The sequence below is a fragment of the Mus caroli genome, unplaced genomic scaffold (genome assembly GCF_978045245.1).
Source record: "Mus caroli unplaced genomic scaffold, Mus_caroli_1 scaffold_1, whole genome shotgun sequence".
NCBI lineage: Eukaryota > Metazoa > Chordata > Mammalia > Rodentia > Muridae > Mus > Mus caroli.
In genome coordinates, this window is record NW_028227256.1 from 89957593 (window position 1) to 89982740 (window position 25148).

Consider the following 25148-nt stretch of genomic DNA (forward strand, 5'->3'; position numbering starts at 1 on the left):
CTGCTCCCCAAACAGAGCTGTCTCAGCAACAGCTCTGGGCAGATACTGACTGGACTGTGAGGTTGGGCCAAGGTGTAGGGGCAGGCAAGAATTCCTCATGGAGACATTGGAAGGGATGGGAACCCTGACATGGATTAGGGAACTCTCCAGGGACACTGTTACCACTCAGTAGCAGTACAGGAGAGAGCATACACAGAATAAAAATGAGTCCCATCACACTGCATCTGGTTTCGGGTTTTATTTTAGAATTTATAAAATTCCAGTGTCATCCATATTCATGAGCCTTTACACATGTTTGCATATAATCTCCAAATTCCAAAGTTAAGGCCAAGGGATGGATGTAGCTATGGAAACATAGGACATGGAAGACATTCAACAAGGAGGAAAAGACACTCCCACCCCTGCCCTAGGCTCCTCAACATCTTGGAGGCTGCAGAGAGGTGACCTGGGTACAGTCAATTTCATAGTCCTTATTAACAATCAGAGAAAAGGAGTGAGACCCTGAACAGCTTAGGATAGGGCTTACATCTACAGCACTTAGCAATAAAAGGAGATGTGCAAAATCCTGTGGTGATAATTTAAACTTTACCTTCAGTGAGGGGAGACTGGATGTTGTAGGATGACAATGAAGATGAAGAGGGGGCAGGAAGGGCAGGAGGGAAGCAAGGTGTCCCCAGTCTCATGCAGATGGGAGAAGAGACGGCTCCAGGGAAAGGCAGGGAAGCACTCTCCCCTTCTCACCCACCTGGCTTAAGCTGCCAGCCTACTGAACAAAGTAGATGTTCTTTTCCCATCTCAGTATCGTTCTTCTAAGTGGGTACATGTGGGACTGTTCCATCCAAAGGGAACTGAAGTTAGACTTGGGAAAGCAATTCTGGACCCACTTAGGATTAGAGTCTACAGGTAGCCAAGCCTGAGTTATTAAATGGGGGAGTCAAAGACTTGGGGGGAAAGGTATCATAGTAGAAGTGACAGTTCCCAGGGAAGGCCATGAGATCGGCACAAGTTGGCTTTTCTAGTAACCCAAGTATCTGGGAGGGGACATGTTGCTAGTTGATCAGATGACCTGGAGATAAAAGGTCTGTCCTCAGTTTCCACAGCCTGACATGGGTTTGTCTGCTCAGGACCACTTTTCTTGGTGAGGGTTGGCCTACAGCCAAGCTAGCTGGAGGCCAGTGGTCCAAAAATTACCTCTTTGTACCTGAGGAAAAGGTCTCCTTCAGCTAGCTGTGCTCCCCTGATTTGGGTTGTTTTCATTCTGCCTTCCCTGTGAATCCACGCTAAATGACCACCTCTATCGACGAGACCTGCCCCTTAAGCCTGTTCCTTAGGACTGCATAAAGCATCCAGGTTATGCTTGCCAGAGCCTACATGGTCAGGCTGGCTGGGAAGGAACACCCAGCTCTGGCCCAGTCCCTGAATCATGTGGACTGAGGGAAAGCACTGGCCTCCACCCTCAACTCAATGGCAAGCCCAGAATCACCAGAAATGTCCACATCACGAGAAGAGCCTTGGGTGGCACTAACCCACATGAGAGTACTACCACACTGGCTGAGGTAGAAAGAAGGCAACTGAACAAGGTATCTGGGCAAGGCAGGCAGAGGCTAAAGGTCGTGGGAAAGCTGAGCTGTCACTTAGGGTCGAGCCCCCTCCCCATCACCAAAAGAAAAGCCAGTCTCTACCTCCCCTTTCCCCCAAAGTCTCAAGCCACCCTAGTCCACTGTGATAGTCACAGGGAACCCAAGTGGAATACACACAGCTGTGCCTCTAAGATACATAGGATCATGAGGCTAAAGCTGCAATACAAGCCCCTGATGCTTTCGGAACCCAAAGTGGGCACGGTCAGCACTATCTGAGGACCCAGGTCACCCTCTACTTCTCAGCCCACTCTATCACCAGGACATCTGACCTCTTGCTGTCCAATACCATGCCTTCCTCCTATCCTGAAGCCTGTGCTAAGCAGATTTTGACAGCTAAAGGAAGCTGACTGCTTTCAACAGAGGAAGGTCTGGGCGACAGGTGATGGGCAGGAGGGAGGTGGGAAAGGAAGAGGGCAAACGTTTTGGCTTTTATAAAGTCAAGGAAATTTATTTCCTGAGGTCATGACACAGGAAGTCAACTCCTAGCCGCTGTGGAGCTCTGGTGTGAAGGTCAGAGTGCTGACTACATGCTGGGTGGACCAGGAAGCTGGAGTCTGTGATCACGAAATGCTCGATTACCTTGCTTAGTGTTTCACACAGTGGCGTGCCTGTCCCAGAGCACAGCATCAGGAGCAGACCCTGAGCCTGCTGGGTGCTGACCAGGCCTGGAGAAGCAGCCACACAAGGCCAGCCCACCAGGCTTTGCTGCGAGACCTCGGGGAGGGGAAAGAGCATCAACAATTTACGAGGGTCCAGCTGCTGGGTCAGATTGAGACAAACCATTGTGTGGTTGGGTTTGGGCAGCAGGCTGGAAAGGTTTCTTTTTGATCATTATCGTTTGGGGCCCCAAGGGAGGGTCTTGGGGGCCACTTGAGCCCCAAAGCTGGGAAATTCTTCAGAGCTGCTCATATCAGGAGCCTGTGGAGAGGGAGAACACAGCTTTAGCACAGGGTGGTCCAAAGGAACTCCATCCCATACTCCACTAGCCCACAAAGAATAACCAGGACATCTGACCTTCTCACTGCTGTTGGAGGTCCAGGGAGCATCTCGCACCACAAAGCCTTTGGATGGTGCCTTGGACTCTTCATGTGCTGGGGGCTTCATGTAAACTTGCAGTGCCTCACTGTCCACCACATCTGCCAGCTAAACATCATAGGGGAGGTGGTGTCGCTCAGCCTGTAGCCAGGCAGTGGAGCCTTCTCCTGGCTACCAAGGGGCCACCCCCTGACCCCCCTGCTCAGCCCCACATTTGGATGCAGACAGGTTACTTGGCTGTCATCACAGGATTATGGCTGGGCCTCGGCCCCAAAGACCATGCCTGCTTAGAACTCACATATTCCTCTTCTAGGTTGAGGATATGGTCGATAGCTTCCTCCACATTCTCTGGGAGTCCTGTCACAGTGACGCAATTGGGGTCTGGCGCTCCACTCTGTGGGAAGCGAATGTCCACCTGGAAGTAGCACAGTGTCAAGGGCATTAAAGGGTAGACTCTAGGCCTCAGAGCCAAGTACTCACCCTCCCAGCTTCATGTGGTCAGCAGCACAGGTAGGAGATGGGAGGTCTCATCCTTCTGTTTCAGTTGGCTTTGGGGACTCACCTTGAATTCATCCATGATTTTCCGGATGGCTTTGCCCCGGGCACCAATGATTCGGGCGTGCACACGGTGATCCAGTGGAACATCCTCAGAAACCATCTGCTCAAGCTCACCCACAATTTTCAGGATAGCATCACGGGCAGCTTCGGTGTTCTTCTCATACCCTGTGATGGTGATTTGGTCCTGGGGCTAAGAAGGAGAAAGCAGTCAGAGAAGAGGGTGACTCCTCTGGGACATCCCAGGAGCAGCCATGTGCTGACCTAGCAGGCTGGTCTAAGGAGATGACAGAGTGCAACTGTGTGGATGATGGCTAGATGGCTGAGTGTGTCAGGCCTCTCCTTAGGGGAGACTTTCATCCTCTCAGAAGAAAAGGGCAGAAAACACATCAGATGGCCCAACAGTTAAGAGTTGCTACACTTGCAGAAGACTAGAGATCCTGGCTGGCACCCTTGTCAGCAGCCCACTATGCCTCTGGCTCCAGGAGCTCTGATGCCCTCCCCCTTCTGGCTCTGTGGATACTTGCATCCATAAGCTCACACCCATGTACACACACACACACACACACACACAAATACAGATAGTAGAAATTAAAACGTAATCTTGGTGCCAGAGAGATAGCTTAGTGGTTAAGAGTGATTCCTGCTTTTACAGAGGACCTGGGGTTGATCCCTAGCTCCCACAGGCTGCTCACAGCCATCCTTAACCCCAGATCTAATGACCTCTTCTGACCTCCTTGGGTACGACACACAGGTAGTAGCATACATACATGTAGTCAAAACATCCATACTCTCAAAATAAAAATTATTATCTTTTTTTGAGGCAGGGTTTTCTCTGTGTGACAGCCCTTGCTATCCTGTAGACCAGGCCTCTAACTCACAGGGATTTATCTTTTTTTGGAGGCAGGGTTTTCTCTGTGTGACAGCCCTTGCTATCCTGTAGACCAGGCCTCTAACTCACAGGGACCTGCTTGCCTCTGTCTCCACTGTGCTGGGAAAAAAGGCGTTTGCCACCACTCCAGGCTAAAAGTAATCACCTTTTAAAAATAAAATAGTAAACAAAACCACACACAGAGTTAACATCTGTTAAGCAGCCATTACTTCTTAAAATCCCTAACAGATTAGTAGTGAAAATTTTGGGTTCTTTAAAAATACAGCAATGTGAATGTTTTTGTTTTATTCCCAGGTGTGGGATACAGGCTGCTTCAGATTGTCCGCAGCAGCTGTCTCTTGCTCTGACAGGGGTGTGGTTCTGCCAGCTGAAGAGAGTTTGGAATTCTGGGGACTTTTGTGAGGGTATAAAAGTGTCAGGGCACTGAGAGGTTGTGGTGGCTGCTGCTTCCCCTGTTCCTGTGGTTTGTCAAGTCGTTGTGAGCAAAGCCATGAGAAGAACCTGGATATCCCAAAGATGAACACCAAACAATGCCCCTAGAAGTAGTCTAACAAGACTGAGGCCCTCTTTCCCCTCGAGCCTTCTTTCTCTCCTACCTCGTGTTGGGGGTTGGAAAAGTGGAGAAGGGTAGGAGGAAAAGTAGCCACAAGTCTAGTTAAAAAGGAGGAAAGGAGGGGCAGACGCTATGGCTCGGTGGGTAAAGGCATTTGCTGCCAAACTGACAACATGAGTTTGACAACCTGAGTCTAGTCCTGGAACTGAGATGGTAGAAGGACAAACCACCAAAAACCATTCTTTCAAGTTGTTCTGATTTCTACAGGTGTGCATGCACATGTGTACACATTCTCTCTCCCTTTCTACCCACTCCGTGAATACTAGAAAGACAAGATCATAAAGATGGAGGAAGTACTAGGAAGTAAGTGGTTCAAGGAAAGCAGGCACAAGGTTGGGGACTATTATGATGTAAAGTTCTCAGACCATTAGCCTCCTGCTTCTTTGGAGATCTCAGGACCCCTAAAGCACTCTCTGGTCACTCTCAGCTCAGTCTTCCTTGTACCATGTCAGTGAGAACCAGCAGACTCAAGACAGATCTGAGCAACAGACACATCAGGGAATATGAAGGGCACAAAGGAACAAAAGAGCAGCTTTGTTTTAGTCTCCAGGATAGTAGTCCAAAATAAACGGACAGAACATACAAGACTACAAAGTAACCAGTACTGCAGTCAACATTAGAAAGTCCAAAGAGCCAGCCTAGGGAAGAAGCAAGAGATCAGGCACAAGGAAGGCAGCAGACTAAGAACTCCTGTCCAGACTTGGGGAGGCCAGGCAGCTCATCCAAACGAAGTTCACAAAACCAAGCCCAGCAGGGCCAGCACACGCCACGGAATCACTTCTGTGAGTGCAAGTGCAACTCTCACAGGAAAAAGCCGAGGAAGACTCTAGTGCTGGCAAGATGGCTCAGTAGGTAAAGGCACTTGCTGCCAAACCTGATGAGGTCAATTTGTGGAACCTACACATGGTGGAAAGAAACAAACTGAATCCTGCAAGTTGTCCTGGTTTCTACACACATGCTGTGGTGTGTGTGTATCCCCTATACACATACATAAACAACATACCTTTCTTGGTTCACAGATGAGCTAAGACATAGTGGGGCCAACAAATTATATCCATTTCTGTATATTATAATGCATAATTTGTTGTTCTCACTATGAGCACACATAGCTGCAAAGGAGACCTCAGCCTATGGGACCTCAGCCCAGTGCTCAAGGTCATAGAGCTGACACAGGCCTAGAGAGCAGAGGTATCAGTGGGAAAGCCATAGCTCCACTCATGTAGAGCCACTTGAGAGGGAAAGCCCTTATAAGCGAAGGAGCAAACACGGGTGAGGGCGAGCCATACACAGACTTTGAGGTGAGATGGGATGGGACTTCCTGCCCACTAGGGCAGAACTGAGTGAGGAGGTGGGTTACCCTTCACATTGTTTTACATGCAGTAGGAAGCTGTGCAGAGCTCATCAGGGACCATGGCAAGAGGAAGAGGGGATGCAGAGAATCCAGACCTGGCTGGATAGACATAGTGTGTGTATGTGTAGGTATGATAGCTCAAAAAGGAGCCCAGTTGGAGGCTTAACTTAAGCTTGACTGTCAGGAGCATCAAAGTAGGCACAGGGAATTTAAAACTGCTCTGTACCCTAGATGACAGTTTCAAGGAAACACACAGCTGGCAAGGCCTGGTCTATAACTTGGCTTGATTCTCAGGTAGTTTTTGTCCCCCTCATTTACCCACTTGTCAAATCAAAAAAGAAGCTGCCTTAGTTTCCAAGTCAAGCCAGACATGGAGGCAGAGGTAGGTAGTACATCTCTGTGATTTTTGAGGCCAGCCTATTCTACATATTGAGTATCAGGACAGCCAAGGCTACATAGAGACCCTGTCTCAAAAGCACCAGTGTCAGTACCACCAACACCAAAACAAAGCCCAGGTCAAGGTAACGGCCAATACAACCCTACCTGCCCAAGTGTGCTAAACCATAATACATCAATCGGATGGTCACCTTACCTGGTTCCCATCATCCTTATCAGGAAATTGGATGTTCACTTCATGTTCCAAGCGGATCTGGGTGATCACTGCCCCTTTTCTCCCGATAATTTTGGGATGGTATTTGGGGTCTACAGTGACACTCAGCTTAAAACTCCTTAAAGCCTACAATAAAATGAGAATGAGGCAGAGAGCAAAGAGAGAGAGAGAGAGAGAGAGAGAGAGAGAGAGAGAGAGAAAGCTCATGAGTATGAGCATGTATATCTAAATATAAGCCACCACCACCCAGGCCCGATTTCCAACCTGATTTAGAACCCAAGCCTGAAACACCCCCAAGCTTGCTAGCAGGAGGCCTTGGCGGTCACTGTCCCTGTCAGTCACTAGCTTGAGAACCTTAGGTCTTGCCCTTGCTTTTGGGACAGGATGCTGATTGTCAAGATGGATAGGATGGTCAACCACCCTTTCCAGTTCTATTCCTACTTCCTGAATTCATGAACCAGGGATCTGATGAATCAGCTTGAATATTCTAGGCCTTTCAGGGCTGGCGTATAGAAGAGGCCAATAAGGTAATAAGAGCATCCACAGGCTAGACAGTCCAGGACACCCCCACAGCCTATGGCTAAGCTGCACCAGGTCACAGTCCAAACGTGCCCAATCTCTGCCCTATCATTGGACTCCAAACTGTGTTGCACCCAAACCAAACCAACAATGACAACAACAACAAACAAAAAAACCCAAAATCAATAAAACCAAAAAATAACACAACTAAAAACTCCTATGGAAAGGCCAGTTGCCTGGAGTGACCATCTAGTTCCCAGATTCCCCCATTCCTGAGCAGCATCTCTCACAGAATTCTGTATACAGCACTCCATCACAGGCACAGGAGTGACTTGCTTGTCTTGAGATGAGGTACTATCTTTTATCTTTTCTGTAGAAGCTGAGATATCAAAATATTTCTCTTGGTCTGGGTAGTAAAGGAGACTGAGCTTTGCCTTGAGCTTCTCCACAGCAGGTCCACCAGACTCTGACTGCACGGGAACACCACCTGGCTTTGCCTCCTGCCTGCCCTGGTGTCGGAAATATGCTCTGAACACAGACTGTTTCCAAACCCAAGCAGGTTGTCCTGTTCGTTCTTGCTCACCCGATCTTCCTGCTCAGCCTGCAGCTCCTTTACTCGATCCAGTAGCCCCGCCTTAGCCCTGTCCAAATTTGCTGCAAGGCCAGTGATGGCAATGGTGTCTGACTGCAGCTCGGGGGCTGGTACATGGATATTCACCTGTCATAACAGATGGAGAGGAATGAAGCTCACTTGCCATGGGGGGAAAGTCAGCGGTTGACTGAACAAAACAAAAGGAGGCAGAACCAATGTGGGCTGAAGAAGGACACAGACTCAGACCACTACGGGCTACTCTCTGATAACAGGCCCCAGAGTATAGTCTCCAGGGAACACGGTCTACCTCAAACTCATCCATCATCTTGCGGATTCCACTTCCTTTTTGCCCAATGATGTAGCGGTGAAGATCAAAGGGTACCTCTACCTCGATGGTGACTGGAACCAGTGCCTACAAGGACAATGGTAGAGATAAGGCTTTGAGCTGAAGGCAGACTAACTAGCCCCATGAGCAAGGCCAACAGCCCCGAAGACAACAGTGTACATTTTAGAACCTGCTACCAATGTGACCAGGTGACAGACTACACGGATCTCAATACATCACGAACAGGACAGGACAGGGAGCCCAGTCTGAGTTCATGCAGGCAGAGGCCTGACTCCTACACCTCTCATTCTACTTCTGCATCACAGCAGGCCAAGGCTCCCTGGGGGGAAGACACAGCACACAGAGGCCCAACTCTTAGCATGTCTCTGTGGTTGTGACAACTTTGTCAAAGCTTATGTGGGTTGCAAGGGAGTGCCCTAAACAGGTGGCTCAGTTACCTGCACTCAAGTCCCAACATATATTGCCTATCACCCATTCTGCTCAGTCTTTGCCCTTGAACAACATCTATTATCAATCAACAGATGCTGCTGTGCAGGCACTGTTTGTAACTGTGGTGCCATGGTGCTTACAACAGGACTCGGCACAAAAGACACATGTTTCTGGCAAACCTGAGGTAGACTAGCCCTACTTCAATTGGGGAAGGAATGGATAGTCAGCAGATGGACGAGAAGGGATTGAGGCTGGAGTTCACATTCACTCACTGCCTATGAGATCCTTTGACAGACTCCGTGGCTATGGCCCAAGAAGCTAGATCCTGACACTGCTGCCAGGGAATGAACTGTAGGATCCTGAGTCCTGGTGAAAAGAAATGGCCTCCCTGGGCTGTGTGAACAGCCAATAAAGGTACAGAGCAAATGTTTGCAATTTTAGGACTGAAGCAAGAGGATCTACTGTATGCTGCCACCTGGGCAGGGTCTGAAACCTCAAGGCAGAGAAAGAGCGAGGCAAACGCACCTCCAGGGCTTCCTTGGCAGCCTCGCATTTCTCTTTCCGGCCAGAGATGATTATGATGTCACACCTCCTGGGAGAGCCAGGGTCGGTCTCCTTGGCCTCTCTGCCCTCTCCAGCCTCATCTCCATTCTCCTGGATGGAAGGCTCTACACTGTGAACTAGGAATAAAGGGGAAAGCCTAGTTGACAACTGCAGAGGTATATATATTATATACACTAGTGAGTCACAGGTGTGCAAGGAAGTCCTACTGCTTGGGGAGGCTGTAATGCAACCCTCACCACACGAGACTGGTATGTAGAGCTCAGTTTGAGGGACCTGGCAGGGTTTCAAAGATTTGTGAAAGATAATAAAGGAGAGGCCAAGGTAGGCCCACGACAGTTCTTTATGCCAGAAAGTAAGGAAAAGGGCTGGTGAGATGGCTCAGTGGGTAAGAGCACTGACTGCTCTTCCAAAGGCCCTGAGTTCAAATCCCAGTAATCACATGGTGGCTCACAACCATCCGTAATGAGATCTGACGCCCTCTTCTGGTGTCTGAAAACAGCTACAGTGTACTTACATATAATAAATAAATCTTAAAAAAAAAAAGAAAGTAAGGAAAAGCCCCCAAATAAAGGGGCATTAGGATACAAGCTAGCTGGAGAGGGGCTCTATCTTGTAAACGGCCAGAGAATATTTTAACCCATAGATCCAAGTGAGGTAATAGGAGAATAAATAATGGGAGAACCATCAGCTGGGGTTAAACTAGGCAAGGGTGGCTCTGAAGGAAACCTTTAACAATCTAGAACACCGACTATGAATTACATAGTAAAACTATGTAATACTTGGTATGATCTTGATGAACATACCACAGGTAAGTCAAAAGTCCTTTTTTTGTTTTGTTCTTGAGAAAGGGCTTCTCTGTGTAGCCCTGGCTGGCTTCTGCATCCCCAAGTGCTGGAATTAAAGGCATGTGCCACCACTACCTGGCTAAATCATAGGTTCTCAGGAAATATCCATACTGATAAAAGTCAGCATATAAACACATACTCAAACTCAGAAAAAAAAATCTGTAGTGGGGGCGGGGTGACTCTGCAACTCTTTATACTATTCCATGCAGTTTTCCTGTGTTTTAATGCTAAGATGTTGAGGAGAACACATTACTTAAGTGTGAAATCCATATAACAGTATGGCTATATAATCATATAATAAATGGCCTGTATCCTCAGGAAAATAGACTGGAATAACTGTGACAAGCACCATGGACACCAACCCAATGATACTAAACGTCTAGTGCAGGCTGCAATCTTTCTGGACTAACACAGGTCAACAAAGACTCACCAATAGGAAAGGTTCACACCCCGTGGTTCACACATGCAAAGCAGGCAGAGAAAGGTTCACAGATGACACTTCCTCAGCAACTGACCACATTAGTTCTTGCCTTCAACTAAAGTTGCCCTATTACCAACTACCTAAACAGAACAAGGTAACAAGCATGGTAAGGCTTAGCCATTCCAGAAGAGATGTGAAGTACCCGAACGATGTCCTCTGGGCAGTGTTAAGAAACTTGGAGAGGACATATATGCAATGTTTATGTTCGGAGGGTTCACTGAACGGGGCTGAGCAAACATCCCACTACAAGCAAACAGTGTCCTAGAAAAGAGTGGCACTAGACTCTCAGTAATTTCCTACACAAGACACAGGAGGCTGCTGGCTCCTTTTAAAGGGCCTTGTCTTATCTTTTAGAGACCAGGAGGATGGACAAAACCCCATGGCTAGCATCCAAACAGCATGCCAGTGCCAAAACAAGAGGTAAGAAAGAACCAAAAGGACTGACTCATTTCACAGCCCCAAGGGCAGTGACAGTCACCACTGATGGTGATCAGTACAGAGCCAAGCTTAAGTGGACCCACCTGGATTTTCCTCTCTATCTGGGAACTTAATTTGAACATTGTAGTCCCGAGTGATCTGCTGGATTCTTGAACCTTTGGGACCCATGACCGATCGGTGAAACTTCTGGGGTATAGCACATTCCACTGTCACCTGAGCTTCCTGAAAATGGGCACAAGAGTGAAAAAAGGTCAAATTCTACAAGTCAATAATAACATCTCCTTACCATCCTACTTCCCTCACTAGTTCCATAACACTTTAGTGAAATGAACCTAGAGACCCCAGCATCGACTGGGTGGAGGGGTAGGTCTTCTGCAGTGGGTTAGAGTGAAAAAGATACCTACAACCCACAGCACAGTTTTTATCACACAGATTGTATATAGAATATCGGCTTTACATCCAAGTGCTGCCTCACTGTGCAAGGTGCCCATGAGATCCTGGCTACTGGTGGGCAGCCACGTTAGACTAGCTAAGACCTGATGCTGTCATAGCCTTAGACTTAGTGAAGCCACATCAGGCTATTAGTAGAAGGGGCAAAGGGCTTTACAAGGAAGACCAAGAGGGAAAACAACGGCTGTCTTGGTGCTTTCATGTGATTGTTCTATGGATTCACTCTAACACACAGGGGTGATCACAGCCCCATCAGAGCCCCTTGGACACTCACCAGATCCTCAATGATTTCCTGAATGCGTTTTTTGGCTGCCTCCACACAGTCCTTGGCACCCTTGAGAGTGACTTTGTCACTCTGTGTGCCAGAGCGTGGGAAGCTGACCATCACCCCGCCATACTCTTCAGCAATTTCTCGTAAAACCTGTCCTCTTCGGATGACAAAATGGCGGTGGTGTTTGGGGTCCACCAGCATGTAGTCTTCAACCACATTCTCCTATAATGTGGAAAGGAGGAGGTGAAGGAGACCCTCTAGCAATGGCATGGGCAGCACTAAGGCTTGATACCTACCAGGTTCTGGATCAATGCTTCCAGCTCCTTTTGGGCCTCACGGACAGCATCCTCCTTTCCTATGATTGTGATCAGGTCCTGGTCCTTATCTTCAGCAGCCGGAAATATGATGCGGGCTCCAGTACTGTCACGCACCTTTCGGATTTTACCTCCCCCTTTGCCAATGAGGAATTTGTGGTATTCTGGCTTGGCTCGGATGTCCACAGTAAAACTCTTGGTTTGCTGCAGAAACAAACTTCATTTATGTTTGCCCCACATAGCCTGCCTGGACCTCAGTGTGTGAATGAGTGCTTAGAAATAGGTGGGCTCTCTTCATGCATCTGCAGTGTCCCATGTCTTATATCAACGTCCTACATCCCCTGGAATCATCACCCTGTTTACCTCAAATGGTAACACCCAGACAAGACTGTCATTTTTTCCTCCAGACATAAGAAAGATGCAGAGATTACCCTGGTTCTGATATTTATCAGCAATGACTGAACTTCTCCAAGTTATCTGTTACACACTGGATGGAGGCTTGCCAATGTGTGGTGGCACACTGGCAGAGTGCATGTCCTAAGGAAAGCAGGGTCTACTAGGCCATGGCTCTCCCACTTTTTCACACTTCCCAACCAAACACACATCAAGTATTCCATGGGCCAGCCCCGTTCCTTCTCAGACTAGAGTAGCCAACGCACAACAGCAACTCAACAGCTCAAGGATGGAGAGCTACCAGCCATAAAGGTTACAGCTGAGACTGCCCTTACCCACAGTAGCATAAAACCCTAGTTTCACACCAAGAAAGTAGGGTACGACAAAAGCTGGACACTGTCACATCTCCTTCCAGGTGTCCTGGCACTCAGAGAAAATAGAGGAATCTGCAGGGCCAGCTTGACTAACCTTGGACATCACCTGACCCACAGCATGAAGAATATGGAAGAAGAAAAGACCGTGTACGCAATTTGAAGAACTTATTATTATTATTCTTATTTTTGGTTTTTTTTGAGACAGGGTTTTTTTTTTTTTTTTTAATTAGGTAATTTCCTCAATTACATTTCCAATGCTATCCAAAAAGTCCCCAATACACTCCCCGAGACAGGGTTTTTCTGTATAGACCTGGCTGTCCAGGAACTCACTCTGTAGACCAGGCTAGCCTCGAACTCAGAAATCCACCTGCCTCTGCCTCCCGAGTGCTGGGATTAAAGGCGTGCACCACCACGCCCGGCTAACCAAACTATTTCTATTCTGTTCCTCATCCAAATAATTAAAAAACCAAGTTAAAAACCAAAGAGACCAAACTTGAAGGAATCCACATCAGCTGGCATCCAAGCTTCCTAGAAGGCTGGCCACCCCAAACCTATGGGGCTGCCCAAGCAGAAGAGCCTATGTTCAGATCCATAAGGTTTTGTTTGGTTATTTTTCTTGAGACAGGTCTTACTATGTACGCTTTACTGGTCTGGAACTCACGGATGTGCCAGTCTCTGCCTCCAGCCAGAATGCTGGGATTAAAGGAATACACCACCACGTCAGCCCATAGGGCATTAACAGAAGGACCAAGGAAATTCAACGGAAAAGTCTTTGGAAAAAGGTGGTGCTCAACAAACTTTGCTGGTAGTGGAGGTCAGAGGACTGTTTTGATCACAACCCAGAACTTGGCCAGAGCTTATCAAGCTGTTTCTGACCTGCCCCAACGGAAGAACACTGAAGGGTTTTCCCTACCAAGAAAGGGAGCGCCAGCAGTGCTCACCTTCTCCTCAGCCAGGTGCAGGAGCTGCTTCTTGGCCTTCTCTACATCTGAGGAAGGACCTCTGATGACAACAGTGTCACTTCCAGAACCTTCCACAGGAAAGTGAATATGGACGCCACCACATTCCTCCATGATGGAGCGGATCAGACGGCCCTTTGTGCCAATGAGAGAGTTGTGTAGTTTGGCAGGAATTGAGACCTCCACTTCAGCTATGTTGGCCTGAAATCAAATAGAACATGGAGAGGAAATTACACTGTTGTGTGGTAAGAAAGGCCTAAAGGAAAGAATGTAATTACAGTTTGAAAGAGTTTGAAGAAATAGGAGTGGGGGAGACACTCTAAGATGTGCTGGGTAGAGGACAGTAGTAAGGCTACAACGCACACTAGGAAAGCCAGGACTTTAGACCATGCAATGGGGAAAAGTCACACAACAGGATGATTCCAGGACTGTAAAAATATCAAGATTATCAAACTGCACAATGTAAACATGTATAGCTTACTGTGTGTTAATTTTTAAAAAGTTAAACAAAATCCAGTAGGCACTTGAACTATAGTTTGCTTTCCTTTTACAAATCCTTGTGTATGACGTGAGTGTAGATACACGTGGAAGGCAGAGGACAATCATTCCCATCTGCCACCTTGTTTGAGACAGGGCCTCTTTTTTATCCACTGCATATGCTAGGTAGCTGGTCTGTGAGACTCTAGGGATTCTCTTGTCTCCAGTTCCCATCTCGATGTATGCACACATACTGAATTACAGATGTGAAGAACCTGGCTTCATGTGATTTCTGAGGTTCTGAAATCATGTCCTTAAGTTTGCTTAGCAAGCACTTTATCTATTGAGCCATCTCTCTCCAGCCCCAGAGTATAAAATTAACAAAATCTAAGGAGCTAGCACTGGTTCAGGCATGAGGACGGGTGGCATCACTGGTGTCATGAAGAGTAGGAACAACTGAGGAGGACAAGTAAAGAGCTGCTGAACACCTGACAACACTCCTCAGGCTTAAAGCTCAAGTCTCTTTTTAAAAATGAGCCTGAAAGACTCTGCTAGAAACTTTACAAACAAGAGTTGGATAAGGAGCCCATCAAGAAATATCCCCCATTACCAGATCTTTCTGGATAGACAGAATCCGGCTGCGGGCAGCTTCACAGTTGGCTCGCTTGCCAGTGATAACAATGGTCTCAGAGTTGCTGTTCTCTGCAGGAAGGTCAATCTTGGTGTTGCTCTCTTCACGAATCTAAAGGAGAGGGACATTAAGAAGATAAAGTGTTTTCCTACAGTAGACACACTTGAGCACAGGGCTGGGAAGGCAGGCCAGCTCCTCTTTGTAATCCACAAAGGCTTTAGGGCTGGGGCAAGATGACCCAATCACCTTTTTAATGTTTGCGCCTCCTTTCCCAATGATATTCTTGTGAAACTGTTTGAAGATCGGTACAGAAATTGAATAGCTATTTTCCACCTTAAAGACAAGAGGATTCAGGTCAGAGGGTCAAATCTTTCCTTTACCCACCAAAGCTATATGGACTTAAGTGCACACCAGCAACAAACAGACTTAGCCTACTTTTCTCCCACCTACTTATTATGAGGAAAAATGAAATGAGTTGCATCATCTAATTAACTTGGCATAACGACTTATAGAAAACCCCTATAGAAAGTTCTATGGAAGTGGCTGGCCAAAGAATTTGGGGCTCTTTAATATAGACTAAATATAGATTCAAACAACATTCTGGCTGTGGGAGGGGTTCAAAAATAGATGTCAAAGCCTGTAGGCCTTGGTACCGTAAGAAGCCCCAGCCCCTAGTAGCTTCATGGCAATAGTTCAGTGATGCCTCTTAGGGGAGGCAGAAACTACAATGGAACCCTGTGTGACCATGAACCATGGTGATCTGTGGCTCTTCCATTAATTCCTTTTTCATACTTTCCATGCCTCTCAGCTTCAAATTTTTACTTTTTTAAGAATTATTTTTTCTCCCTCTTTTTTTGGAGTCAGGTTCATACTATGTAGCCCAGCTTCTGCAGGCTAGGATTATAGATATGTACAATTACGCCTCCCTTCCCAGTTGAGTTTGTGAAGAAAACAGTCCATTAAGTAAGTTATACTCTCTCCTTACCCGTGTTAGCTCTCTTTCCTTACCGAACGGGAAAGGTTCTCTAACTGGGTATTTGAAGATCCTTTCAAGGATAAAAAAAAGAGGTGGGGGAGTATGGTAAACAGGAATCTCCCACATACTAGTTGATCATAAATAAGGACTGTGTAAGTGAAGCATCTAGGAGAGAGGTTTTACCACATCTTTGTTCTAAGCCCCCGAGGCGGCAGACCACCCTTAGGGCAGAGGTCCTGCAGGCATTCACAAATCCATGGGAGCCGCTCCCCATCCCCAGAGGGTGCACAAAGTCACCTACCAGGTCTGCGACCATCTTCTGCATGTACTTAGTGCACTTTTCCACCTCATTCTTGGGGCCTCTGAGTTGTACAATATCACTTTTTTGTGCTGGGTCTGGAAAGTTGATGATAACCTAAAACAAATCATCAGAAGACAGTGCACAATTATTCTAAGACTAAGTTTTGGGGCAGCAAGATAGAGATCAGTGGGTAAGGGTGTTTGGCACTGATCCTGGTGACCTGAATTCAGAACTCACAACTACCTGAAGGTTGTTCCCAAAGCATGATCCATATACTAGCTGTGGTGTGTGTGCCTAGGAGAATGCTTTAAAAAGTGAAATGATGAAAATACCCTAAGTGAAAATTATTATTACTTCTAGAAGTTAGAGAATGTTTTTGGGGTGGGCAGTGTAGTTCAAAGGAAGAGCACTCACTGCATACACAAAGTCCAATACCAAGAAAAATAAACAAATGGAAGGAAAGAAGGAAGGAAAAGGGTAAGTGCTTTGGGGAAGCTTTACCTCTGGGAATTTGTCACGAATTTCTCGAATCCGTTCACCTTTCTGCCCAATGATTGTGCGATGAAATCTTTGCTCAATGATTAGATCCTTGGTGCGCTCATTTTCCTAAAATAAAGTGGATGATGCCATTCATCACAAAAAAGGCTACAAACTTCCCATCACCATGCACATGTGAGCTGGTGCCCGAGCAGTCGTCTCTAGCAGCCTCCAGAACCATCATGCCATAAGGAGTGACTACTCCAGGATACCTGCTCAATCCTGCCACATAACATACTTGCGGTGTGCTTTTTTCCTGAACATAGTACAGAAAAAGAATGGATTGCAGAGCTCTTCAGTCATTAAGTGCAGCCCCAGTAGCATTAACCACTAAGAATGAGCAAGAAGCACCAGTTTCCACCAGAACAACAAGGAGTTCAATACCTGACAGAGCAGGGAAGCACTCCTTGAGCACAATGGGCTTGGACTACATTCCCTACTTGGATAATTATAAAGGAATAGCTCATTACAGGGCACTGGACCACACCTGTCTCAATGTCCTCCATTGTCCCCACTGAAATGTCAGAAGAAAGAACAACAGGCAGAGATGGAATCCAGGAAGAATAACCACAAAACATTTTCAAGAATTCTGGTGGATTAAACTGGTATCTGATAGCAGTGATCAGTATAGGCAGAAGACAGTCCAGGGCAAGGCACACAAGGCAAGAGGCCAATGATAACAAAAGTGCATCCTGGCCTGGATACTAACGTCAGGGACAGTCAGAGGACAGTCGAAGGCTGGACCTCACTTTGGATTACAGTGACAAAAGGTAAAAATCACTTCCCATAAAACATTTCTTACAGGGCTGGAGAGATGGCTCAGTGGTTAAGAGGACTGCTGCTTTTCCAGAAGACCTGAGTTCAATTCCCAGTGATCACATGGAAGCTCACAACAGTAACTCCTGTTCCAGGAGATCTAACACCCTCACATAGACATAATAAAATCAATTATTTAAAACCAAACAGTGCTTCCAATTTGAGGTTCTTAGCATGGGAAAGAGGGTAGAACATGAACTGGAACTAATTATCAGGTCCTAATCAACATTTTGGACTCTTAAAAGCCGCCAGTGACTTTCATGTGGGGTCGGTCAGGAATCACTATAGCATAAACCTCATTACTGGGTGTCCCAGGCTGCAGGGATTCTCGAGTCTGGCCACACAGAGAGTTACCTCCTGATGACTTTTAAAGTCTAGAAATGATAGCCATCTGTGAAGTTGTAGCCAGGGATATGGGATCTCTGTCTAGCACTTGGGAGTAAGAACAAGACCACTGGTGATCTGGAGAGGATAGCAGAAGAAACTTGGCTCCAGGTAGTCAGTGAGATGTGATTTGGAGAACTTCATGCTCTAGGACCACAATTCCAGCAATGCTTTTTTCCTCAGGAGCAGCCGGCAGGCCCTCTCAGGCAAGGCCTGGGCACTTGGCTTACCATGCGAGAAGCAAGCTCCAGCAGCTCCCGCTTGGCCTGCTGCACACCCTGTGGGTCTCCCTCAATTCGGATCAGGTTACTCTTTTCACTGTCAGGGGGGATGCGCACAGACACTTTGTACTGGTCTTTGATTCTGTTGACTTAGGACAAAAAGAAATACATCTTGAACATAAAAGGAATGGTGGTCTACTAATGACTAACGGCCAAGAGGATGAGGCTCAAACTTTAATACGCCTACTAGTTCAAAACAACAGTATGAATTTTTAATAAACAAACAACCTGGCTGTGCTCTTCTAGGACACTGGTCTTCCAGCTCTGAATATAAATTGCCATAAGAACTTCAAATGAATGAATGATGACTAGTATCAATTAGTATGAAACATAGATGGTTTTGAGCATATATATGGTCTCAGGATATCTAAAATATACCAGGTACTAATACCCAAGTAAAATTAGAAACTAAAATACATGCATTAAATAAGGACACAGCCACCCTAGGGACCCAATTCACCCTGGCAAAGTCAGGATCTCATTAAATAGCCCTGGCTAGCCTCCAACTCAGAGATTTGACTGCCTCTGCCCCCTTGAGTGCTGGAGTTAAAGGTGTACATTTAAAATTGCTCTGGGGCCTCTTCAAGGGATCATGGCTCTGGGGAGCAGTATACTAGGAGACCATGCTGCTGTTCAGTGACTCCAGGGTAAGTGTTAATCCAAAGTGAATGCTTCAATGCCTTCTGCAAGCCCGAGTTGCAAAATCTCCCTTCACTTTCTCTGGACAGAACATGGTGACCTGCCCATTGTACATTCAGGAAAAATGAAGCCCAAGAATGGGTTCCACAAACAGTAGATGATCAGAGGAAGTAAAACCAATGTGACCAGCTGTTCCAGAATAAGCAAGAGGCAGAGGTTGGGGATAAGCAGATTTCACATTATGGCAGAAAATGAGGGTTTGTAACTGGTAGGACACAGTACTTTGACCATGCTACAGTTGTGTGATTCCTAGCGAGCAGAGATTAATTTCAGAATTGTATGACAGTACTTTATATCTAGTAAGTAAACTCTATAGTTAACTAAAATAAAAGAAGCAAAATCATAAAAGCAAGTTGATGGTGTACATATACAAGATTCAAGCTGCCTGTGAAATAAGTGCCAACTAAGGTTACTGTGCTAGGAAATTACCACTGTCATGAAAATTGCACAGATGTAAGACTATTGCCAGAGAGGATGCATCTTTAACAAGCGACTGTGGTGCAAACAGGCTTATATTTACAAGCAACAAAAACTTAATACATGGGTACAAGTCATCAGAAATCGCAAAACGATCTCTGTTGAAACTCTGTAGCAGAGAGTTGTTTCATATAGCCATATAGGAAAGGTAGACTAAAAAAGGACCTGAGCTATGACATACTATAACCCCAGCTCTCAGGACCCTGAGGTCGGAAGGCTACCAATTCAATTAGGCTATATAATACCCTATGTAGGTACCGATACCCTGTCTATAGGTCAAGGACTCCTTGGCCTAACACTCTCTTTTTTTTCTTTTCTTTTCTTTTCTTTCTTTTTTTTTTTTTTTTGAGACAGGGTTTCTCTGTATAGCCCTAGCTGTCCTGGAACTCACTTTGTAGACCAGGCTGTCCTCAAACTCTTCCTGCCTCTGCCTCCCAAGTGCTGGGATTAAAGGCGTGCGCCACCACCACCCATCTGGCCTAACACTTTCAAGGGCCTAGATTTGATTTCCAGCACTTAACCTGGGGGTGGTGGGGGAAAGACCAACTCGCTTGAACATATTATTGAAGTCAGTGCATTCTTTTGCTGTTCCTGCAATCTGAAGTTACAAATCAAAATCCTATCTTGAGATAGTATATATTATTCACTTAACAGCAGTCTGCTCTGAGTTCACGGCCACGGCCACAAGTCTGGAAAGTAACTAAGTGCAAGAGCCCTACAAGCACTGGTGGGCTAAGTAAGTGTAGCAGGAGAATGTAAAGATACAATTTCAGCTGGGGAGAGCTGATTTCTCAAAGTGACAATTTACCTTAGCCAAAAGGGAAAAGGAAAGCGGTCTTTTTAGGCAGGGGAAGGAAGCTGCATCAATTTCTATGACAGTAGTACCTTGTCTGGCCCATCTACTCAGCACTCAGAAGGCTGAAGCAAGAAAGTCACGAAGGTCCTCAGAGAGGCCTTCCCCAGGGCTACAGGGTGTTGGCCTGCCACCCTGCCAGCCTTACTCACTGTTGGCTCCACTCTTTCCAATGAGGTGTCTGTGGAATTTATGGTCAATGTTGATCTCTACATAGTCCATCCGATTAATCTACAAAGGAAGAACAAACATCAACAGATGAATGCTTCTAGTTCCAACATGTGCCTGGCCATTTAGAAATTCAGAAGACACTGGGACTTGCCCTTTCTTTCCTTTCTTTCCGAGATGGGGTTTCTCTATGTAGCACTATTCTGGAACTCACTTTGTGGCCAGGCTGTCCTCAAATTCAGAGATCCACCTGTTCCTACCTCCTGAGTGCTGGGATTAAAGGAGTCACCACCACCACCTGGCAGGACTTAACCTTTCTACCTCGATAACCAGGAACTGATGTAAAACTGCTCCCCTGTCACTGTCAAAGGTCTCACCTCAAAATAGTTTCCTTTACCCAGAACTCTGGAGTCTCAGGCATCCTCTGTTTCAGAACCTATTATACTCGACAGGGCTACTCTTTTCTGTTTCCATGACCACCCATGTAAGACCTGAATGGTAAGATTTCTACCGGTTCCACCCTACCAGAGCTTCCCTTGTAGCTAGCAAATGTCCTGATTAGAAGGCACTTACCAGGTCTTTGACCATTCCTTCAATCTGTTCTTGGGCTACATTCACATCCTCTGTGGGGCCCTCCAGGGTGATCTTGTCCTCACCTTCTGTGAACTCAATGTGAACCTACCAGACCAAAATGAGGGAAGGAATGGCTAAGGCCACATAACACAGCTGCTATGTAACGATACAGGTAATGAGAGTCTCATCTACCAACAACACAAGGAGCTGAAGGGAAGGGTTGAAGGCGGGCACTAAACATCATGGTCTGAGGTTTGATACAGCTTCTTTTCGCTGAGAACAGGAGTTGGGAAGCCCTTCGAGTGCAGACAGCACCACTGCTCATGTTCTCAGGAACTGTCTTCCCTTTTGGAAGGCAGACTTCACTTTCATTGTTAAGAGTAAAACAGGTGAAACAGACAATATTTCTTTTCTTTTTCATTTGTGTGTGTAAACCCTCATGCCTATCTGTCTGTAGGAACCTGAAGTAGATGTCAAGGATCATCCCTAATGGCTCTTCCACCTTATTCAAGAGGCAGGTCCCCTCAACCAAACCCAGAGAGGACTGTTTCTACTTCTGAGATTAGAGTTAGAGGGAGGCTGCCACACACTTGGTGTTAACCTGAGCTCTGAGGTCCCAAACACTCGTCTTCACTGGTTCTCAGCAAATGCTTTAGTGGCTATTTACTTAGCCCAAGGACACAAATTTTAAAAACAAGTGACTAAGTAAATTTCACTTTTCACATGAACAGGCCAGTGTCTTGCTGGAAAGGGAGAGCAGTGTGCCTATATCTATGTAAATCATTAATAATAATTCTAAGGCAGCTGGAATAAGTGAGCCAGACAACACTAATGTCAACAAACAGGAAATGGAGTGACAGTAGTCTCTGTGTGTCCCCTCTGAAGAACAACATGAGTGTGAGAAGGCTGATTTCAAACAACTCAGTCCCTTTCCAATGCAGCTCCTGAGACTACTATGAAATCATTATACTGTAATTACTAAATCACAGTTAAGACATTTATTAGACCTATTAATGAAAGCCCTCTCTGGTTACAAAGACCAAAAAATATTGCAAATGCCTAAAAACATTTGTTATGTTCTTCCATAGTTATTAATGGAAGGTGACTATAATAACAGGATAACAAGTTTGACACTGCTCCAGTCTTCAAAGCATCCACACGACAATCAGCAAAAACAAAACCATGTCACGCAATCTCAAGACACCAAACTGAAAACATTTCCCTACCTTTGGCATTTGCTGAGTGATTTTGGCCAGGTTCTGCCCTTTCTTACCAATGATGAAACGATGAAGCCAGGAAGGGGCAGAGACTGAGGAGACTGTAAAACTGTTGGCCTAGGGGGAAAAAAAACCCAGGGAAATACACTCATGGGTTTATAGAATTCACCTTTATGATAAACAAAGGTCAAACCAGTACGATAGTGCACTACTTAACCCTAGCACTGATGAGGCAGGTAGGCTTCTAAGAGGTTTCAGGAAGCCTGCTCTAACACAGTCAATCTTATTAAAACATACAAACCAACCAACAAAAACAAACCCAAACTGCTCATATACTAGTATAGAGGTGGGACTGGGACACAGCTCAGTAAAGTACTTACATGAGCTCTGGGAACTGACTTCGACCCCCACAGCTGGCTATGGCAATGCATACCCTGGGGCTATGTTTGCCTGCCAGCCCAGGCCAGCCCACTTGGGAGGCTCTATGTCAAGAGACCATTTCTCAAAAACACAGGGTGGAAAGGCCTTCCTGAGTGATGACACCCAAGATTGTCTTCTGGCCTTTATGTACACCAACACATAAACACACACAATCGAGCACATTTCACTGTGCCTGGGTCTCCAGGATATTCCAACAAAGAGCTAATCCACAGTGGGCCCATAGGAATCATTGGAGCACATTTTAATCTTGGAGGAAGCTACCTTGGCATAGACTTCAGTCAACGCCTGTCCCAACTTTTCAGGTTCGCCTCTAAGTATCACAGTCTCAGAGATGCTGTCAGAAGGTGGGATCTCAACAGAAACTCCAGTTCTTTCCAGGATTTCTTGCAGTGAATTGCCCTTTGGCCCAATAACATACTTGTGCTGAGACTTCTTCACCTCTACCGCAATGGTTGTAGTCTTCTTCTTCTGTAAGAGCAGCATAAGGCAGTCAGCAGGAAAGATCCGTGCATGGGCAGCATGGACAGACCATCCATTGCTGCTAACAAAGTCTGAAGGGGACTGAGAAGTGGTTCTCAGTAAGTGAAGTTAGGATCGGCCTCCCCAGAAATTCTACTTCTCTCTACTGGACTGGCCCGGAGCCTGGTCACTTTTTGAGTAACCAGACTGTTTTCCATTTGTTCCCTTACAGTTTTCATACAGTGTTGGGGGCTGACATAGGGTTATGCTTGTTAGACAAGTGCTCTGCTACAGAGCTATATGCCAACCTTACTTCTTGCAAATAAGGAACAGATTTTACATCTCAAAGTCAGAATAAGCTAAAAAACCACTTCAAAAAGTCTGTGCTGATCCTGTGGTAGCAACCTACCAGTATAGTCATAGACCTGAGAAAAGAGACACACATAAAAAACCAGGACACCACTCTATAGTGTACCCAGTAGACCAGAAGGGAAATGTGGCCACTAGCCACTAAACATAGACACTTAGGTAGACACATACCAAGCCTTGTCTCCAAGGACAAAAGGGTGCAGGGTGAACTATGGTATTAGCCAAATTCCCACACTCAAATCCCATTAACTGTTTTGTTCACGGGCTCTGCCACCTCCACACTGTACCTTTTCCTCATAAATCTTCTTAATACGAGCCACAGCCTGAGCCAGTTGCTCCTTCTCTCCAGTGAAGACGATTTCTGTACGGTTAACACTGGGTGGAGGGATGTTGATTCGCGTCCCTGTCTCCTGCATGATTTCACCCACAAGTCTGTTGTACGGCCCAGCGATGAAGGGGTGGAAAGCCTTCTCCACTTCTAGCCTCTCTACAGCACGCTTGTCCTGGAAGGACAGTGAACTGATGAGAACACCTAGAGCAGAGAAGCCTTGCCCAAGTCATTCATTGGCAGTCAAGGTCTCCCCAACACACGCTGCTTCAGTGCGGGGCAGGTGGCAGGGTGCAGGGCCACAGGCCACTCAGAGGTCTCACCTGCTCAGCAGAGATTAGGAGGACTTCATGGCGAGCTTTCTCTATGCCTTCTTTGGTGCCAGTGATCTTGATCTGATTACTGGGGTCATCTGGGCGTGGGATCTGGATTTTGGTTGCAGTTTTTAGTTCTAAGTCTTGAAGTTTCTCCCCGTTTTTGCCAATAACAAAGCGATGGTGCTCTTTAGGAATGGGAACAGTTGCTGAGGCCTGTAACAGGAGAGACCACCAACAAAAAACCTCCTATTTATGGTTCTGATAAAGCACATTCTTCTGGAATATTCTCTAACTACTGTATCTCATCCCATCATAACCATGAGAGCGCTCAAACACCATGCCACAGTCTCCTACCTGGCCCCCACTAGGGCCATTTCAAGTATATCTGCACCACTGCTTAAGACTTCACTATAGAAAACAGAAGAAAATATCAGACTGCAAGGAAAAATTACTATTTCATTAAATTCTTAAGATTTGTAACAAGGAGAAAAACAAAAAGACTCTAAAGTCAACCTCCACCGTGAGTTCCAGGGCATAATGCTAGTGGGTAGTCCAGTGGGACAGGACTTGACAGGCATGCAAAGATCCTGGCTTTGATCCCACCATGGGAGCAAGGGGGAGAAATGTACACTGCAAGGTAACACCATCACATACAAACTACTAAAGAAGGCTTATATCACAAATATAGCAATCCTTCCAATTAAAAATAAAATAAAAAAATAAAATAAAATAAAATTACTCGGCTGGGCATGGTGGCGCATGCCTTTAATCCCAGCACTCGGGAGGCAGAGGCAGGCGGATTTCTGAGTTCGAGGCCAGCCTGGTCTACAAAATGAGTTCCAGGACTGCCAGGGCTACACAGAGAAACCCTGTCTCGAAAAACCAAAAAAAAAAAAAAAAAAAAAAATTACTGGAGTTTTGAGCATAAAGCTGATGATAAACTTCCATGGGACTGGCACGGGAGGTGAAGACAGGATTCTAGGTGCTCGTGCCCAGTCAGTCTAGGCAACTGGTGACCTTTAGGTAGAGTGAGACACTTATCTCAAAGAGAGGAAAACTCATGAAACATGTGCGCCCCATTTGCATGGGAAAACCAAGTAATAGTACAGCACTAGACAGAAAGTAGGAGAGCATTAGCATAAACAAAGACTGCATGATGGCCCAGGGCTTGGC

The 25148-nt window shown here is 46.2% G+C and overlaps 1 protein-coding gene across 4 annotated transcripts in view; it reads right to left on the reverse strand.

Annotated features, from left to right (window-relative positions):
• Positions 1-223: 223 nt before the first annotated feature.
• The window catches only part of Hdlbp (high density lipoprotein binding protein), a 71191-nt gene continuing 46266 nt past the window's right edge, over positions 224-25148 (reverse strand). For all 4 annotated transcript variants that reach the window (XM_021168191.2, XM_021168198.3, XM_085839651.1 and 1 more), the window contains exons 6-28: positions 23982-24188; positions 23618-23833; positions 22764-22970; positions 22071-22178; positions 20845-20949; positions 20256-20334; positions 18024-18163; positions 16558-16662; positions 16057-16170; positions 15026-15112; positions 14759-14890; positions 13654-13872; positions 11928-12149; positions 11635-11853; positions 10994-11132; positions 9108-9262; positions 8115-8219; positions 7799-7933; positions 6679-6822; positions 3238-3423; positions 2974-3090; positions 2655-2783; positions 224-2558 (exon numbers count right to left, since the gene is read on the reverse strand). In XM_021168191.2, coding sequence (XP_021023850.1) covers positions 2472-2558; positions 2655-2783; positions 2974-3090; positions 3238-3423; positions 6679-6822; positions 7799-7933; positions 8115-8219; positions 9108-9262; positions 10994-11132; positions 11635-11853; positions 11928-12149; positions 13654-13872; positions 14759-14890; positions 15026-15112; positions 16057-16170; positions 16558-16662; positions 18024-18163; positions 20256-20334; positions 20845-20949; positions 22071-22178; positions 22764-22970; positions 23618-23833; positions 23982-24188 — 3357 coding nt within the window. In that variant the 3' untranslated portion in view covers positions 224-2471. The remainder of the gene's footprint in view (positions 2559-2654; positions 2784-2973; positions 3091-3237; positions 3424-6678; positions 6823-7798; positions 7934-8114; positions 8220-9107; positions 9263-10993; positions 11133-11634; positions 11854-11927; positions 12150-13653; positions 13873-14758; positions 14891-15025; positions 15113-16056; positions 16171-16557; positions 16663-18023; positions 18164-20255; positions 20335-20844; positions 20950-22070; positions 22179-22763; positions 22971-23617; positions 23834-23981; positions 24189-25148) is intronic.